This window comes from Barbus barbus (assembly GCF_936440315.1).
Source record: "Barbus barbus genome assembly, chromosome: 20".
Lineage (NCBI taxonomy): Eukaryota > Metazoa > Chordata > Actinopteri > Cypriniformes > Cyprinidae > Barbus > Barbus barbus.
The window spans coordinates 27,523,425-27,543,352 of record NC_136748.1 but is presented as its reverse complement, the minus strand read 5'-3'; the positions used below and the strand labels follow the sequence as shown (position 1 = coordinate 27,543,352).

General features: G+C 34.9%; 2 protein-coding genes across 2 annotated transcripts; one reads left to right on the top strand and one right to left on the bottom strand.

The window, feature by feature from the left end:
* The first annotated feature begins 3,818 nt into the window (after window positions 1–3,818).
* On the top strand, window positions 3,819–7,872 carry LOC306886672 (MFS-type transporter SLC18B1-like). The gene is made up of 14 exons (XM_079443973.1): window positions 3,819–3,912; window positions 4,060–4,193; window positions 4,355–4,450; window positions 4,536–4,609; window positions 4,815–4,962; window positions 5,212–5,368; window positions 5,527–5,663; window positions 5,838–5,939; window positions 6,256–6,347; window positions 6,441–6,536; window positions 6,734–6,808; window positions 6,897–6,990; window positions 7,124–7,170; window positions 7,361–7,872. Exons 1-14 carry the CDS (start codon window positions 3,891–3,893, stop codon window positions 7,455–7,457), a joined length of 1,371 nt encoding a protein of 456 aa, XP_079300099.1. The 5' UTR covers window positions 3,819–3,890; the 3' UTR covers window positions 7,458–7,872.
* Window positions 7,196–17,127, bottom strand: LOC306886669 (jouberin-like). The gene is made up of 27 exons (XM_079443969.1): window positions 17,010–17,127; window positions 16,517–16,573; window positions 16,286–16,410; window positions 15,663–16,192; window positions 15,302–15,405; window positions 14,893–15,067; window positions 14,580–14,772; window positions 14,367–14,462; window positions 13,996–14,181; window positions 13,756–13,908; window positions 13,531–13,663; window positions 12,918–13,041; window positions 12,575–12,798; window positions 12,317–12,423; window positions 12,112–12,230; window positions 11,691–11,821; window positions 11,471–11,611; window positions 11,180–11,370; window positions 10,742–10,784; window positions 10,585–10,616; window positions 10,155–10,257; window positions 9,928–9,986; window positions 9,536–9,598; window positions 9,278–9,440; window positions 9,117–9,208; window positions 8,956–9,035; window positions 7,196–8,883 (listed from the first exon to the last, which is right to left on the bottom strand). The coding sequence occupies exons 2-27, from the start codon at window positions 16,524–16,526 to the stop codon at window positions 8,718–8,720; spliced, it is 3,543 nt and encodes a 1,180-aa protein (XP_079300095.1). The 5' UTR covers window positions 16,527–16,573; window positions 17,010–17,127; the 3' UTR covers window positions 7,196–8,717.
* Window positions 17,128–19,928: the final 2,801 nt, after the last annotated feature.

The window sequence follows — 19,928 nt, the reverse complement described above, 5'->3', positions numbered from 1 at the left end:
ACTGTGGGCTTTGTTTCTTTTTTCCCTTGATTTCCCCACCTCCTTTTATGTTTATACCTGAGATTTATGTGCCAAATTTGAATTTCCTATGTATAATCATTGCAAAGTGACAGATTTTGACTATTGTTTGTGGTCAGTAACCAATGAAAATCTAGAGAGGCGAAAAAAACAACTTATGTTTGAATGTTCTCATCCCGTGACTCACTTCCATGAAGTGAGATATTCAAGTTATAATCATATTTTCCCAATTGTGCCACTATAATGAATGCATTTTTATGGTTTACATATCTATTTAACTTTAAATGTAACTTTTTCTTCACAAAATGTCTTATGTTATATTGCATCATTTGCACACTGTAATCTCAGTAATGTCCTTTTTGAATGAAGATTTGCTTTTTAATGTTAACAGTAAAAGAAAAGTTTGAAAAAATTTTAATTACTTCCAAATTTACTATATTATATTGTCACTGTCATGTAAGTGACATGACAGAAAAGTGCTATAGTTAGATGTACCTGAAAATGTACTCATATCGTCCATGACACTTTAGCACGAACTATATAGTATGCATTAATTTAGCCAAAAATGTCTTATACAGTATCACTATATATGAATCAAACTTAACACACTGTATATTATGCAATGAATGGAATCTAAATGAAATTGATAGCTGATATGTAGGAGATTTTCTCATAAGTTTAATAGTCAACCCAGGTTTGATTTATGCAAAGGGACATCTGTTAATAATTATATTTAATAATTGGTTTCAAATATTTGCTGTATTAATGTTTAATATTCTGCATCAATATTTAATTGTTCTAATGGCAAATCAGTTAATTGATTTGTTTGTTGTTGCTTAGTTTCTGATGTTTTCCAATAATTCCATCAGTTTTAATCACATTTTTGTTGTAAGCCAAACAGTGGTTCAGAGTGGGGTAGTGTTGATATGGTTGACGTTTTAAGCACTTCTTGATTATTCTTGATGTTGTATGCTTTGATGATTTGCAGTTGCAGTTATTTCTAGCCACTTTGTTCTGGGATATTCAGGCCCAGTTTAAATTATGTGGAATGTGAGGCTTTAACTGTGCTTTATTGCTTAATTATTCTAATGTACATTTACAAAATGTAATTCAAGGGTGTCTTGGAAAAGCATTAGAATGTCTGTGCAGAGTAGGCTTAAAGTCATGAAATAAAATCAAACTAGTTTGATGAAATCTGTGTTGATTATTGATGCTGTAAAATAATCTCAATCAAGGTTTTTGGACATATTAGTATTTGATTCACACCCGCCTCAGCTTTGATTAGCTACCAAACAATTCAAAGTTTACTGTGTTATTTTTTATTTCTTTTTTCTTTTCTTCAGTGTCTTGGGAGCACCACCTATAAAAGCAAAGTCAGTTTTGACTTTGAGATTACTGACCTATAGACGGCGCACTTATGTTCGCATTGTGGGTCATTCCTGGTATCCGGTAACATTTTGGCTTCATAATTTTTGGAAAAAATGGTTTTCATGTTTTTAGCATTCTACCAAAATAGTGACATGTTTAACTATATTGAACACATACTGGTCAAGTTCAGTGACTTATAAAGTGACTTATAATTATGGGTATATTGTTCAGACACTCGCTGTGAATGTATTCCACCCTGTTAGGGACATATACATAGTTATCACAAAATTTTAATAATGTAAATGTTAAACAACAATGAGCAATAATAAGATAGTATATGTCCCTTATGCCATAATGGTATTTTTTATTCTTGAAACAGAATAAACTTGAATAGAATATGTCTTGATTATTAAGCACAGGTACTTTTTTGTGCCCATTTTTGCTAACAGGATGGTAAATAATATAAAATTTTTGCTCAAAAAACATATATATGCTGGTAATGCTCCTCACCTCACAAAATAAGACAAAGGTATGCCAAACATTTAATGTTGCTTTCAAATTTTTATTTAAAATTACTTGTCTAACAGGGTGGAATGAAGCATAACAGGGTGGAACACCAGTGTTAACAGGTTCTAACAGCTAATAAGCTTTCCGTAATTGTCCTGCATGGTTTGCCATCTGTAATGTGTGGAACTGCACCTACATAATACTGTTTCAAAACAATACAAAAAATAGCTATGTGTGATAAATTCAACATTTATAAGGCTTTAAAAATAACTTTTAATTGGGTGGTATTTCGCCCCAGTTGGGTGGTATTTTTTCCCTCCAAGCTCGGGTTCTCTACCAGAGACCTGGGAGCTTAATGGTTCTGTACAGTATTTTATAAATACTTTATTTATATATATATATATATATATATTATATACACGCTCAAAAGTTTTAGATCAGTAAGATTTTTAATGTTTTTAAAATAAATCTCTTCTGCTCACCAAGTCTTCATTTATTTGATCAAACTGGACTGGAGTAATGATGCTGAAAATTCAGGTTTGCCAACACAGAAATAAATTGCATTTTAAAATGTATTCATATAGAAAACAGTTATTTTAAACTGTAAAAATATTTCACGATATTACTGTTTATGCTGTAATTTTGATCAAATAAATGAATCTTTGGTGAGCAAAAGAGACTTCTTTTAAAAACATTAAAATTCTTGCTGATCTAAAACGTTTGAGCGGTAGTGTACATAAATACAATTGTACATTACCACTCAAAAGTTTCATGGAGGTAGATTAATTTGCAGTATACAATAAATACTAGTTATTCTATTAGAATTTCCACCCTGTTATCTAACTGGAATCTAACAGGGTGGACAATTTTGAGCTGAATTAGCTGTAGTTTTTTGAGTGATCAACATTTAGCTCTCTAACCTTCTATAGATGAACATAACTTTTATAACTATGTCAGATATGTTTTTTATTTTTCTTTGATTGGACAAACATTCTCCATAATATAGCCTAACAGGGTGGAACTTTAAGAGTGTGACAAGCAGGAGAACATTCCAAAAACTTTTTAAAAAGTTGAATTCCAGGGCAAAAAATAAACAATATCACTTCCTGAAAATTATCTCAGTGGAATTGTAATCTATTTTGGAAGGCGAGGGAGTACATACTAACAGGGTGGAAGATGACTTTAGGGACAAGGTAAATTAAGAAAATTGTAAAACAATAAATATAGTTTCACATGATTTATATGTATGATGAAGTGTAGCCGCCTAGTCCATAGCATAATTTAAAAATATTTTGAGGTTTTTATCATTTCATGGTTTATATTTCTAGTGTAAGTTGATTACTTTGCACTGAGGACATGATAAAACTGAACGCCTGTATCAATAAAAAGGTGTGTAAAAAAACAAAATAATATTTTTAATGTCTATTATCTCTGTTTGATAAAGTAGACCTATTATGTATAATTTAAGCAATTTCTTATAAATATGTGACTATTTTAGAGAAAATATGAGTAAGTAAATCATAGAGATAGAAAAGTCACTGTATAACAGGAATGACTCTTCTAGTCCTGGTTGGAATATTAGAGTTTGATTCACGTTAGCGAATCGGTTCGTTAACACGGTTCGTGTCAACAAGCTTGTTTATTAAACCAACTAATTTTTTGGGATTCAGTTTTTAATTTTATTAGTTTATGTTGAAATCACTGTTCTGTATTGGGCTATTAAAATTGCATTAAATATTGTGTTTATTGTTCAATCGTTGTTCACACTGAAAATTCCTTACTGAACAGTTCTGTAATGTTTCCAATATTAAGAAAAATATCAATCATTTCCAATATCGTTACAGGTTTTATTCCTAGCTGAGTGATCCGCGCTTTGCGAATCGGTTCGACCGAACATTGAAAAGATTCAGTTCAGAAGAATGATTCTTTTCTGAATCGGAGACCATTCACTCACTGTAGAGTTTCCCAGCTGAAAGAAATATCTCAGAGACTTGACAATGGATATCGATGAAGATATAGGTATGTAGATACATTTAAATTAATGGGTGTTTAGCATTTAGCAAGGTTTTGAATCTTTAATGACTTTTGAACTTTTAGCTCGTTTGCCAATGACATTATTTACATTGTTTCTCTACTGATCAGTGAATGCATGTTAACTTCTTAAAGGTGATTCTTCACCACCAGAGTCTCCAGCCACTAAAATGTCCAGACAACAGATATTAACACTTATTGCAATGGCCTCCATTAACTTCAGTTCAATGATCTGTTACTCCATTCTGGGACCATTTTTCCCAAATGAGGTACATCGATTATATTTTATATATTATGATTTGGATAAACAACAATATGAAGTAGAATTTGTTCTAAGTATTGTGCTTAGGGCCTTTAAAGTTTCTTAAACCATGCTACAGGATCAAATGTTTGTGTGAATTTATTACTTTCAATCTGATTTATTTTCTAGGCAAAGAAGAAAGGTGTCAGTCAAGCTATGATTGGTTTAATATTTGGAATCTATGCATTATGTACTTTGGTGGGCTCATTGATACTTGGTAAATATGTAAGTTAATCATTATTTCAGAAGATAAGCAACAGTTTTCCTTTATGGATTGCACACTATGGATTGCATTTGACCTCTGTTTCAGATTGTCCAGATAGGAGCCAAGTTTATGATTGTGGCAGGATTGTTCGTATCGAGCGGATGCACTGTACTCTTCGGGTCAGTGAATCTGGGATGTTTTATTGTGCTTTAAATTGAGTATTTTGTGTCTTTTAGTCTATGTCTGTTAACCTTCAGGTCATTTACATGCTGGATTATGCCTAAATGTTAATAAATGACTTTACTCTTATTTGGATGAAAAATATTGGTGAGTCATGTAACACTATTTATTATTTCATCATTAATGATATACTTTCTTCTGCAGGTTTCTTGACCAAGTGTCTGATGGGACAGTTTTCATCGTGCTCTGTTTTGTCACACGGTGCATAAATGCAATTGGCTTTTCCGCCGCCGTTACATCATCTTTTGCAGTTTCAGCAAAAGTTTTCCCCAACAACATAGCGACTGTTTTGGTGAGTTGTGGTCAGTGCTTGTTTTTCAGTGCAGTAATGGTGTTTTGGAGTAAAGTGACAAAGGAAGCACTATTGCACGTCACAAAACATGTGCTGTTTCTCAAGAGAGTCATCTTCAGATTCAGTTATTCAGTCTGTCTGGTTGTTTGGGTTCTCACGGTCGGGGGATATACACGGAACCATTCTTATATTTACACAAGCGTGTTAAAACGTTAAATGTGTCTCTACAGTGATATCTCATTCTCTCAGGGCTTCATGGAGATTTTTACAGGTCTTGGCTTGATATTGGGGCCTCCGTTGGGCGGCTGGCTCTATCAATCATTTGGATATGAAATCCCATTCGTTTTCACAGGATGTGTTCTGTTTGCGACAGTGCCTCTTAATTTGTGGATTTTACCAAGTTTTGGTTAGTGCGGACTTCATACTGGTTAAATATTACGTCTTTATTAATTTAATTTAAGCTTATTCCATTTGGATAAGTTATGTCACAAGGATTTGGTTTTTTTGTTTTTGTTTGCCCTCCAGCCATGGAGATAGACGTGTGTTTATTTCATTCAAATATAGATGCTGTCCCTTCCCAGAATTCCTTCCTCAGATTGTGTACCAGAATAAAGATCCTTCTCATCTGCTTCGTAGTGTTCACGATGAGTTCAGGACTTGGCTTCCTGGATGCAACACTGTCCGTATTCGCCATAGAAAAGGTTAAATATAAAATATTTTGTGCTGAAACATATAGGCTTCATGTAAACTCACCATAGTCTCAAATAAAGGAAAATGTTCTAAACTGTTCATTCCAAAATACTGACGTAAATGTTCATGTAAAGGTTCTCATTCTATATAATAATATAAATTTTGTAATTTTTTTTTGTGAACAGCTTAATCTCAGTGCTGGTTCGGTGGGGCTGCTCATGATTGGACTTTCACTGCCATATGGTGCGGCATCACCTATCTTTGGTGTAATCAGTGATAAATATCCTGTAAGTCAATATTTAAACAGTTATCAACATTTTTAAAGTGACAATTGAAAATTCTGTTAACTTTTTTTAATTCCTAATGACGCTTGAGGCTTTATTGTTACCTATTTATGTATTTATTTATATTAATTAATTGTATTTCTATTTTTAAGATGTTTAGTTTTTAATTAACATTTTTATGATTTTTAATATTATGTTTTTATATTATTTCTATTTTTTAAGATGTTTAGTTTTTGGAAATGTTTTGTTTTTAAAATGTAAATCAAATTTTATTTAAGAAATAATTTCATCTATGGCTGTAAAATGATTCTTGGTGCAGTCGATCAGGAAATGGATGATGGTGGTTGGAGGAATGGCCACAGCTGTGAGCTTCTGTTTCCTCGGCCCACTTCCTGTTTTCCATATTAGAAGGTTAAACATTAATTTCTAACTTTTTGAATGCCAGTTCCTCAGCTTTTGCTGTTTATGTTACATTAAAGCACAAATGTGTTTTTGTGTGTTCAGTCAGCTCTGGCTCACCGTCCTCATGCTGATCGTGGTGGGCTTTTCTCTCTGTATGACCTGTATCCCCACCTTTGCTGAGATGATCGCTTGTGCACAGTGAGGCAAATACATCATCATACAAATCCACTCCTAGTTCTCCAACTCATCACCACTGAGTCACATTTTATGTTAGGCCATTCAAGAGGCTACTGTGTCTGTAATTCTCTCAGTAATGTCACACTAAATTCCTGAAATGGTTTGAATTAATGCATTTAACACTGAAACTGAGCAAACATGTTTTGCATGTACTGCAGTGAAAATGGCTTTGAGGAGGGCTTGGGTACACTTGGATTGGTGTCAGGCTTGTTCTCCGCAGTCTGGTCTGCTGGGTGTGTATTGAAATAAAGTTTACATGCAATATTCAAGAATATACTTTTTCCCCATCACGAAACCTGAATCATCTTTTTCATGCTGAAGGATGTTCTTTGGGCCGACTATTGGAGGATACATCACACAAGCACTCAACTTTGAATGGAGCGCAGGAGTTCAAGGCGCATTCGCCTTTCTCGCTGTAAGAAAACGAAAATTGCAAATAAAAGCGTAACAGTCCATTTTTATAATAGATATGCATTTTCTTAACTCTAACAATTATGTATGAACTTTGATGATAAATATTCATTTATGTTTACCCTAACATTGTTTAGGCCTTACTACAAGTAATATATTTCACAATAGAGGACGTACAAAAGAAGTAAGCAGATTTTCATATTTTTATTAATTTATTCAGCAATATGGGAAATAGTCATTAAAATAAAATAATATTAATATTTGAAAATCATTCATTCTGTAAAGTATTTCTTAAGTTGGTAAAAGTGGTATAATCAGACAATAGTCATAGGAAACCGTTGATCATGCATGATAATGTTTTTTATGCGTTTCAGGTCACAAAAGGCCAACAGGACTGACGTGTTGTCATCTCAAGGAGAAAAATCTCCTCTTCTCCCTAAGAAAGATTGTCTCAGGGTTGACATCAGCTGAAATAAGCCCCTGCAAGCTTTTAAATGGAAGAACAAACCTAATCATATTCCTGCTAAATACAGGTGGGATATGATTGACAGTTGACAAATGAAGAACGCAGAGAAGGTCAGTTTAACAACAAAGATGTCAAACATGTATTATTTCAAGATCGATTGAACCTTTATACAGGAGTTCAGTGAACATTTACAATGTAAATGCAAACGTCCTGTAAGAAGATAGAATTAAGAGAGGAGTAATGCATAGTAGTAACAAGATGACATTTACACTAAACAGATGTGAGATGTGCCTTTTGATAAACACTTAACAGTGTTTTTTTTTTTTTGGCTTATTTATTGTGTTTAGTAACTTTATGATAAACATGAGATATGATCCATTCTAAAAAAAAATAATAATAAAAAAAATGGGTGTGCATTTTTGAAGAGTTCCTTGTGTGTATATAATAATTCATTAGCTCATATACAGTGTGTCTTTTAATACAGTACACTGGATTATTTCTGAAGTCTTGTTGAGGTTTCAAAAATCTTTTGGACTAATGCAAGAATGTGGGATTTGTATTTTAATATTGCTTAACACAGATTACCCATCTAGCCCTAGTTTGTGACTGACCCCATTGTAATTGCTTTTACAGATTTACAAATTATTACCATATTCCTGATGAAAACAAATTCTACAAATGTACAGTTTTACAAAATGCATTTTTACAATGTGCATTACAGTATTTTCATAGCAATGAAATCCTTCGGTTCTTTGGAGCTGTTGCATAAATATTGACCCTTTCAACACTGCAGAGATGACAATATGTGCAATTACTTGTTTAAAATTGGAACATTTTAAAATCTTGCATTAATTTGTGATACAGAAATGCATAAATATATTTAGTCAACTGCATTTACATTAACTCTGGTACTAAATAAATACCATAGTTTATTCCCTTCTGTGATATGTGAATAACATATATATTTATATTAGATATGTCATTATGATTACTGCTGGAGTTGTTGCTGTTATATTGAAAATGTTAATTTAAATTAACAAAAATAAAATAATAGTACACAATATACTGTACAGAAACAGTAAAAATATCTTGTAAAACGACATAATACAAATATCAGTATCAAAATTACAAAATATATAGATTTTAAAATAAGGCCAACTACAAAAAAAAATACATCCACATAAAGCACTTTTGGAAACACGCTGTTTCTATGTCCGTAGTTCCTTCATAACAGAGGCAAGTCTTAGCAGTCAGATTCAATCACATTAGTTCAGTCCTTCACCTTCAAACACACCGTTGGCTTGGCCTAGTCTGGGGAGGGGTCTTCTTCTTCTGGAAGATGCTGAAGACATCTCACGATCTGAGGACGGGACCCGAGGCAGATCAGAGGGAACTTCACTCCGCTTCACCTTTTTCTTCTTCTTTTTTGTTCTGTGAAGAAAAAAATATCAGCATGTGCTCAAGAAAACAAGTACTCAGATGATGGATGTGGTTAATTCATACATGGTGGAGGACGCCTCAGCGTCAGTGTCCAGCTCTGAGATGATCTTCAGCTCTCCAGAGGCACTGATGGCTGCAGACAGCTGCTGGTACATAGAACATAAGACTCAAACTGTGAAGTTTCACTAATTTTATGGGAGGAATTAATGAAAATGTGTTATTACGTGGACTGGTGTTGCATGCTCAACTCCTTCGGGTTGATCTAACGGTGACGGCTGTGCTTCTAAAGCTCTTGAGAACTCTTCATCAAAACTCCCTGTGGCAGATATACATGGATTTAGACAATATAATATCATCTTTTGGTTTTCAAACCTCATTTACAAACCTTCATCAGCCACATAGGATGCTGGGAAATATCCTTCCTGTCCACTGACCAGTCGCCCAAACCACCAGCTGTCATTGTCTTTGTACAGCACATGGATCACATCACCGCGGCGTATCGACAGCTCATCCGACCGATTGGCTCTGTACTCGTATAAAGCCACGACCTAGAGGACATTTAATACAAGAGGTCATTAACTGTCTCCAAGTAATTCCACATTTATTATAGTATTGTATTATAATAAAACAGATTATAGTTTACCGTTTGATGGATTTGCCCAAACTCTGTCTCTGCTTGTTGAGAGAATTCATAATCCAGTAAACTCTGCGGACATGAACACAATCTTCAATTATTAAAGTGTAATTTTCCGTAATCTTTTAAACAAACCAAAACTACAAAAACAAATCCAAAAATATAATTGAAAACAACTTTTCTTATGCTTATCAAGCCTGCATTTATTTGATGAACAATACATAAAAAAAACTGTAATATTGTGAAATATTTTCACAATTTCAAATAACTGTTTTCTATTTTCATGTTAACATTTAATTTTTTCCTGTGATGCAAAGCTGAATTTTCAGCATCATTACTGCAGTCTTCAGTGTCACATGATCCTTCAGAAATATTCTAATATGCTGATTTTTCGCTCTTACTTTCTGGTGTTTGAGGGATGGAGCTCTTCTAATGTGTTGCCCAGCAGGACTGTAACCACCTGTTAGAGGAGAGGACGTGATTTTCAGTGCCTCAGAAACAAACTAAACTTTTCAATATACATACTAAAAATTTTAAATCTTCTCTACCCTCTAGTGTGACGTGTTCTTCAAAACAATGCTTGCTCAAGTTCCTCTTTATAATATAAAGGATAATGTAGAAAACATACTACTGTGTGAGGTGAGTGTGGCCTGTGGAATGAGTTGAGCGCTAAGTGACGTAGACATCTGTAGTTTGGAGTGAGGGGACAGCAGAGATGGAGGAGGAAGGCCCTGAAACAAACCACAATAATAAGAGCTAAATGTAGGACTGAGCTTCAGTATGAATGCTACATGATACGGTTTCTATTTTAAATATTCACAAATATAAGTGCTGCTCTTGTAGTAAATTTGAATGTCAATCTCATTGCAAATGGTTTTAATCATTGTATAATCAGTTCAAGGACTAAACTAAACCTGCCAACTCCAATAAATCAAGTTTAGACAGAATAATTTTATTACAACCAAAACTAGTACTGTTTGTGTCTATAAACATCATTTAATAAACTCTAAAAGCTATTTTACAGGTGTAACTTCTATAGCCAAGACGCAAATATTCACCTCTCGGCTCCTTCCCAGATAAGACATGCCACCTTTAAAAAATAAAATAAAAATATATATATATATTTTTGTTTTTGTGTGTGTGTCAATTTACAACAGAATTCATTGCACATGCATTAGAAATGCATCTTATTTTCTCATCATGTACATCACTTACCTTGTTCATACATATCCACACCAGGGGAACTACGATGGGGCTCCTGAAAGAAAATAAAAGTATAGCTGACAGATTATTGACTATTGACAATTTAATAAAATTTACAACAGCCTATCTGTTTTTTTCTGATCGACTATATGGCCCTTAAAACATCAAACTGATTCAAACTAGAAACCTTCAAGCTTTTAAAACAAATTCAAACTTTCTGGTCAGGCTTTCTCGAGCCAACATCAAAGTTTGTCCTGGGGCCTGTTTCATAAAACAGGTTTACCAAATAAGCCAGGTTTATTTCAGTTAATCTGATTTATTGCCAATTGATTTGGTTCAAAATAAGTCAGACTTACCGAAAAAAGCTTGGCTTGTTTGGTAAACTTGTTTTATGAAACAGCCCCATGATGAACTTTTTTATCTAGTTAAATATAACATCAACATATTTACCAGTACAGAGTCTAGTTTCTGTTTGACCCGCTGCATCTTTAGGGACACACGAGCTGTGCTGGCGAATCGGTCCATGCCGGTGGCTGAAGTGCTCTGGAAGGTCGTGACCTCTGATGAATTCCTGCCCGTCTTACTGTCCAGATTCTCTGACCGGCTCAAGCCTCTCAAACTCTCCACCTCCATCCGAGCCACTGCGTACAAGCACAAAACGCTCATCTTTAAGAGAAAATGATCATATGACTTGTGTTTCACAATGAATCAGTGGATTTCTGAGTCGTTTAGAGGATTCACCTTTCTGGTCATACAGATAGAGATGGATGGGTTGGTTTTGGCCAAAGGAGCAGAAGGCCACCATGTTCTCATGAGGGTGGAAAGCTACAGTTCGAAGCGCAGATGTATAGCACAGCTCAGAGTACACAGCGACCTGGTCACCTGCACAACAGATATCAAAATTCAATCTCCACTTGGATTTTTCTTTGTATTCAAACTAAAGTGACTCCAATCTCCAAACCTGTCTCAGAGTTCCACACATACACCAGTCCATCTTCACTGCCTGAAAAGATGAAGCTTCCGCAGGGAGTGAAAGTGCTGTTGATTCTCTCCCTGTAGTTTGTGGCACCTATGTATTTCTTCACTGCAAGACTGTAAAACAAGTGTTTGTTTTTAATTTGATATTTGCATTTATTTTGTTTATATGAGTACTTCCCTATAATTGCCGGTACTATCAACAAATGCACTTTTTTAAAAAGTCAATATGGAAGTAAAATTGGCTCAAATTACTCTTAATACACATTTATAGACTTGCTGCAAATGATTTATCTTAATTATTAATTTTGAATAATGAATAAATTTTTCGGCAAAATGTAATAATATTATGGTACTTTATGGTATTAAATAAATATTTAAATATTAATAAAAAGGTAGATGCTTACATTCTCAAATCTATGACCCTTAAAACACTGTCTTTGGCATGAATTAAAAGTCGTCTTCCGTTTGGATGCACCTCTAATGAGTTGATGGATATTCCGTTCAGATCTGCCTCTTTAATTTCCTGAAGAGAAATATTACATTTGCAAATCGTGATTTCAAATTGTGATTTATTTAGCTTTTCTATGCAATATTTGAGAATGCATTTACCCTCTCAATGCTCCATTGACTGGTCAGTCCACGGCGAGACCCAGGCATCACCTTGGTTCCCCACACAATAATGAGGCCAGAATTGTCCGCAGAAAACATTTTGCTTCCTATGCGAAGACCAACATATTACTACATTTATTTACATTTAAATTTATGAACTTAGCAGACACTTTTAAGCAAAGCGAAAGTGTCGCTAATGTCTCGAATCACAGCTTTAACATCACATCCAGACAGTTAATATGTTCATTTCCTCTGTACCTTCTGGATCAAAGCACAGTGTGTTGATGAAAGTCTTGTGTCCATCAAACTCTTGCAGAAGTTGCCCGTTCAAGTCTTGTACATTCCAGACACGCAGCACCCCGTCATAACCCCCCGTCACCACCAGACTCTGGGCTTGCGGGTGGAACTGGGCGCAGTACACGAATGAAGGGTGAGGAAGAGTTTTGTGAGCAAAACTCTGCAGTCGTTCAACGTTCCACACCCTGAAAAAAGGAAATCAAAAAATTGTGGCTCACACTTTTGCTCATTTTGGTAGCGTAATTATCAGTTGTATAATATTATGGGGTAAGCTCTGTAAATGCAAAAAGGGCATTTTTTTTACCTTACTGTTCCATCAGAGGATGCAGTTAATAGTCCGTTATCATCTCTGGACCAGCAGAGATCATATACCACACTCAGATGGCCATTAAAGGATGCCAGAACTTTCCCAGACGGAATCTCATATACTAAAAATAGAGACATTTCATTAAATTACATACAGGAATACAGTATTTGCAGAAATTGATGATTAACATAATTGATGCATAACATTTTTTTTTTTAAGGTTAGGTTAAAATGTATCTAAATGTTTCTTTTATATACATGCATATATTTCTTTTAAGCTTTTCATCAAGTTTTTTTTCACCATATTTAATACATTGTTGCCTTCACAAATGTATTTTAAATGGTAATGAATGATAATATACCATTTGGTGCGATAAACAAATATTTCATGTAGTCTCTTAATTAATATGAAGTGATAAAAACTGAATAAACTAACTAATAATAAAAGAATAAGCTAAGCAAAATTCCGTTTTAAACAGTTATAGATGAAGTATAGCATGTCACAATTTTAACTTTACAAAACTATTGTCAACTAACAAGTTTTATGTTTTTGTGATAAAAATATTAAAATACAGTACAGACAAAAACATTCATAGTGGCAAATTACTTACTAATGATTGGAAACGCATCTCTATCTGCACATGCAGCTGCTAGTGCGCGTCCATCATGAGAGAAACGCAGAGTAAAACAGCCCATCTGACCTCCACGGAAGGCGTGCATTGGCTTATTCGGAATGCGGCACACCTGTTTAAACAAACAATAAGAAACATATTAGGTCAGACAAAAGGATTACTGACTCCCCTAACTTTTAACACTATAAATCAAATAAATATAACCTGTCCGGGTATGCGGCTCCACTTAATGATTTCTGATTTGCTCTCCAGTATCTGTGTGCTGGTTTTATTGGTCATCTCAGAATTGAGCTCACTGTAGGAGGTGCTGCCGCGCTCCTGCTGGAGAGCCATCATGGAGCGGATACTGGGGTCCACCTGGGCAACAAATCCAGACCAGAAACAACTTCAATCAGCACCGATTTTTAGTCACTGTAGCTTTTAAATAAAAAAAAATGAACCTACGTGTTCTGGTGGTTTGAGGCCTTTCACTGTGACGTAGAGGGTTGATGCGTATTTATTCCTTGGGAACTTTGACCACCACTGGAACACTTCAACTGTTTGTGGTACTTTCTTTGCCCGTGGAGGAGGGCAGTAAAGTTGTAGACGCAGTTTGGTGCCAACGTTAAAGACACCATTGGTTCCTACAAGCTAGAGGAAATATTTGAAGAGCTTGATTTCACTGGAAATTTGAATCCAATCCAGAACTTGAAATAATGAAGGATACAGTTTCATAAAATATACAAAACAGCTATGGAGCTGACAAACAAAATAACCAAACATCTATGAAAAAATGACAAAATATACCAAAGGCTAAAGTAAATTGAAACTCGTACCTTCAAAAAAGCCCAGGCAATCTTTCGGAAACCCCTCTCATGCTGGTCCACAGAGACGTTTGTTCGTGCTTCCTCCATACTGATGAAATCAAGAATCTGTAACATCCATCATCAGCGTTTAGTCATTTCTTTCGTTGCTCTGAGAATGCAAATAATAGTTTTAAACTTATCCTTAACTTATCCTAAACTTATATAGTTTTAAAGTGCACAAACCTCAAAAAACAGTATCACATGTGGACTCTCATCATCGTCTTTTAGGAAATATCCGAAGCGCTCATTGAAGATGATCTGTTCCTCCCATTCTGGAACTGTATTTTTGTGTTTCTTGAAGTCAAAGGGTTGAGTTATGATGGGCAGGATGTGCTCGATGTTTTCTTGCTCATAGAAGGATGAAACATGACGATGGCTGAGAACCAAATAAAACACTGAGAATAAATCTGATTGTATTTGGTATGAAGATTATAAACCAAATGGTTCTAGCAGGTTTTGGTTTTAGTGGTAAAAACAATACAAGTGAAATCCAAACCTGTCCTCTTTCTTGACATACTGTCCAGTGACCTCATCAACCACGTGAACTTTGACCATAGGGTGAGACACCATCAGGTCTGTCTTCAGCTTGTCTGTCCTGTGGATATAAACTCCCAGCACCAGACTGTCATCAAAGGATCGTTTCTCTTCTGCCTGTTCCTCCTCAACAATCACTACAACCAGAAATGAAGCAAACACAATCAACTTTAATATCACATCTGTAAATAATAATGAAATGCACACAATATACATATTGAGAGAATATGGTGGAGTCAACCAAAAGAATAAATAAAAACAGCACACTGCAGCTATATTAGACATGTTGTATTAGAAGTTGTGGAAATATTCCAAATCTAATATTTATATTGATGTTGATTCTAGAAATTAAGAAACATTTTTTATCATACCTTCTTTTCGTTTCTTTTTCTTCTTCACTTTGGGTTTAACTGTGTCCTCCACAACATCATTCTGGACATTTTCTGTCTGGTTATCCATTGACACTTCAGTTTGACTACAAACAAAAAGGCAAAATAAAATTAAGAGGAAAATCCATCATGCTTATTACCTTAAAAATGTTTTGAAAAAGTCATATTAGTCTGCTTAACAGCTGGCTAATGCCACTTTTAACCTTCAATTATAGATAAAGTGTCATTTCTGTAGCTCCAGCATCACCAAACAAATATGAAAAGTTCAAACATGTTAAATAATCCTGGTCCTAATATGAATGGCATTAACTGTGATCATTTATGAATATGCATTGCTTTTTACCTTCTATCACCATCATGTTTGTTTGATTTCACCTTCTTCTTTTTCTTCTCCAGCTCATTGTTTAGCGGCTGGCTCTCTGCAAGCTTCTCCGCAGCTTTCTTCCGTGTCGTCTTCTTTCCAGCCGTCTCTTCCTTCTTTGAGATCTGATGTTGGTACGCCTGCAGATAATCATCTTCTGTCTCTGTGTCTTCTTTCTGTCTACTAACATCATTTCCGCTTTTACTCTTTGCTTTCCTAGTATGTTTTCCATCAGTCTCTGTATCAGTCCTCCTGTCGTTGTCTTCTTCATCTTGAACAGGAAGTGGTGGTTGTGGGAGCTTCCTTCTGCTTTTCTTTTTCCCGCTGGTCAGCGTGGGCTCCTCCTCACTTACAGCATTGTTTATGTTGGTCTTTTCAGATGCTTCCCTCTCTCTGCGCCTGTTTTTGGTGTATCTAGGGCTGCCCTGAGCTGGATCATATGTGTTATGGAGGATAGCTTCATCATCTTCAGTGTCTTTACTCAAATCTAGGTTCTTCTTCAAGGTTTGAAGCTGCAAGAAAAAAGGACGGCGTTCAAATGACAGATGTTGCTGCAGGGTGAATTACATCAGTTATGGTTTAAGATTATTGTTAGTTTTTCTAACCACAATAACTTCCTGGGACTGGTCAGTGATCTGTTTGGCTTTCTTTTTCTCAGAGGGAGGGTTTGTGTATCTCTTCAGCACCTCATCAAAGCGAGCTTTGGTCTTAGCTCTCACATCACTTTGACCTGTCGAACAGAGATTTACAGACAAATCTGCACATAAGAACATTCATGATCATCAGTGAGAAAGAAAAAAGCTGTTCTAGATCAAGTACGAGTGATCTTTACTCACCTGCTGGCATTCTGATGAACTATGGCCAAATTCATTCTGGAAACAACAATCCTAAAACTGATAATATCATACATTACAATGATATCATTTGCAACCAATGCAACATTTAGACAGTCTTTACTCGCCTTCTTAGTTACAATCACACAGAAATAATTTAGTTATTCTTACTAGAACTACTAGTTCAGCAGATGATGTAATATTTAACTTTAACACAGAAACACCTCTAAGACCCAGCTATTCTATGCTACATTAACTACTATATTACTGGCATTAAACTAATACACCAATCCTGATTTCATCTGATTATTAATTCGATTCTGAAAATAACAAAAAGACCGAAATGCGTATGTTTTTATGAGTGATTGTTGATGTTGTAGCTTTGCTAAAACTCACACGCTACGCTAGCTGCAAGCGCACAGTATTGCATCTCGCGAATCTATTTCATTTTACATATTCTGCTGTTAAATGTACGGTTTCTGCGAAATAAACGTACATTATATGCAATAAAATGCAGCGAAGATGTCGAATCATGTCTGTTGTAGAGGATCCATGAATGATTTCAGTGAGCAGCCATTGCTGGCGCGATCGTTTCCAACAGCAACAGCAACAACAAGATTAGCCCCGCCTCCGTTGGTTACCATGGCGCAGAGCCCTTGAAGTGTGTTCTGTGAAGGGAGTAGGGTGCGCCCTTGAAGGGCACTTCGGGAAGGGGAGCATTTCTAGTCACTTTAGATAAAGGCGTCTGCTACATAAATGAAAATGTATTTCATGGACAAATGAGTCTTGTGCAGTACGTTCTTCTCACCACCAGAGGTCTCTGTTTGTCTCTGTCATCTGCTTATTGAAATTTCCCCAATATTGACAATATTTGATTGGTGCATTTATCAGCATTAACAATTTTATAAATATACAACAACAGAGAACTCTCCTCTACTGAAAAATACTTAAGTTAGTGATGTCTCCTTTCTACTCTTTTTTATGTATTACTTTATACCGAATAAAAAATTGTGACATTATTCCAAAGCACACCGATCATGATGAACAATTCAGAAATGAAATACTTTTTTTTTATTTATTATAAATAAAATAAATACTTTTTTATTTGATTGTCATTTTATATTGGCTAGTATATTATGATATTTAAACAAAAATGTATTTCAATAACAAATATATAATAATACATATAATATAATAATGTTAAAATGCCTTTTCTGTAATTATTGTTACACCAGTAGGAGGCAACCACTAACTGCATTATGAGTGATTTATTGAATCATTAATTCAAGATATTCATTCAATCACATCGAATGGAGCAAAGTAACCCTAAATAGTGTGTCTTAATGTAAGTTGATCGATATTAACTTCTTGTTTATTGAGCTGTTGTGTAAAAGCAATATCACAATCATGCTGTATGTCCACCACCTGACACACATTTATTAACAAGCTTCTGAAATACTTACGACAAATATAAAGCTTTACTTTAAATATAACTTTAGCTTTAAATATAATTACTAGCCAAGTAGCATAAATTATATCTAAGCAGTCCTATTTATCAATATCTGTATCAACATATCTGTGTTCATTTATTCAGTTTATACTGTAAATGTATGTTTGTAATGTGTTCAGTATAAAATATAATGGGTCATTCCGTGTTAAATCAAACAAATTTCTGAAATTTCCCTGGCTCAAATTTTTGCAATTTAATTTTTTCTGAAGAAAGAAAAACATATAGCGATGATAGCCTAAACATTAAATGTCATGGATGAATATTTACTAAGTAATCCACTATTTTGTAGTCAAAATGGCATTTTTCATCTGAGATTCAGAGCCAAATTACAGGGGCAGCATCACAATGTTATTTTTACAGAGATTGGTAGGCCTGTTAGTAAAATATGTTGACTTGAGCAATCTTTGTTGCATTATGGGTGAATGGTGACCATGCAAGTTTTTTCTCCAAATTTTGCATGCTTGTAACTAGATATTGGGTCTTGACAAACTTTTCTTTTGGCATCTTCATTTTTATTGCCCTATCTATATGGTTTGGTTCCAGAGATGGGTGGGTTCAAACAAAAGGTGCTATCTTCTAAATTGTGTATCAGATCCAGATGAAAATACCTGTAAATAAAAGCTGAAATGTTAATCTCTCATCTCATATTCATCTTTTGATGTCAAACTCAAATGTTTTCAGTCTACAGCAAAAATAAAGGATTTGGGCTTACTGTTCTAATACTTTTGGAGGGCACTGTATATATCAAATATATATCAAATAGCTAGCCAAGACTTACTTGACATATCGACCGTGAAGTTATTTGAATTATTCTGTTTCGTTTTGTGTGAAAACATGACTGAAGGCAGACTGCTGAGAGAAATTAAATGAAAGAATGTATGATTTAATTATATTATGAATATTTGTATGAATGCATAATTGCTAGGAAACCGAATGTCTTCAGAAATGTTTTCATGGCATTTGCTTTCCATCTTCCCTCCATGTAATGCATAATAGGGGTTATGCACAACAGATTTCCACATTATGTTATAAGCGTTTTGCTTATGCTTTGTTAAATATGAAGCTGTTTTACTCAAGATGCCCTCAAAGTAGATACCAAAGATGATCATAACCAATGTCCATCACATATAAGGATTGATATTAGCATGATTTATGTATGATTTAACTGCTTAAGTGAAACTTTTAATGAAATGTTTATAAATATTTTCTCAATTATAATGCCTTTTCACAGTTTTTCTTTTCATCTCAGTTTCTGCAGAGTGATGAGAGATGATGTGGTCAGATCAGTGATGCCCCGTCTGACCTGCACTGACTCTGACTGTCAGACTATTTGAGAGAATCAAACCCTCCTGAACAGGATCTACACACAGCTCTACATCATAGAGGGAGAGAGTGAAGGAGTGAATGAAGAACATGAGGTGTTACAGATGGAGAAAACAGCCAGAACACTCCAATCTACTGCAAATTACATCTTTAAACCTTTGCATATGCCAGGATGTGAGGAGAAAGACAAAATCAGGACTGTTCTTACTAGAGGCATTGCAGGAATTGGAAAAACCATCTCTGTGCACAAGTTCTTTCTGGACTGGACTGAGGGTAAAGCCAATCAGGATGTAGATTTCATGTTTAAGCTTCCATTTCGAGAGCTGAACTTGGTTAAAGATCACCAGTACTGTCTTCACAGACTTCTGCTGGACTTTCATCCTAAATTTCAAGATCTGGACTCAAAGATTTATGAGGAGTATAAAGTTGTGTTCATCTTTGCTGGTCTGGATGAAAGCAGAATTACACTGATGTTTTCAGATGATGAGAAGGTTTGTGATGTGAATGAGTCTTCATCAGTGGGTGTGTTGATGTCAAACCTCATCAGAGGAGAGCTGCTTCCCTCTGCTCTCATCTGGATCA

Excerpts from the sequence above, each read along its gene's own strand:
- LOC306886672 (XM_079443973.1), top strand. The coding sequence starts at position 3,891 with ATGGATATCGATGAAGATATAG. Across the intron at positions 6,537-6,733 it reads GAGATGATCGCTTGTGCACA|TGAAAATGGCTTTGAGGAGG; the intron begins GTGAGGCAAATA and ends CATGTACTGCAG. Across the intron at positions 6,991-7,123 it reads GCGCATTCGCCTTTCTCGCT|GCCTTACTACAAGTAATATA; the intron begins GTAAGAAAACGA and ends AACATTGTTTAG.
- LOC306886669 (XM_079443969.1), bottom strand. Across the intron at positions 14,773-14,892 it reads TATGTCAAGAAAGAGGACAG|CCATCGTCATGTTTCATCCT; the intron begins GTTTGGATTTCA and ends TTTGGTTCTCAG. Across the intron at positions 11,371-11,470 it reads CTATCTGTATGACCAGAAAG|TGGCTCGGATGGAGGTGGAG; the intron begins GTGAATCCTCTA and ends GCTTGTACGCAG.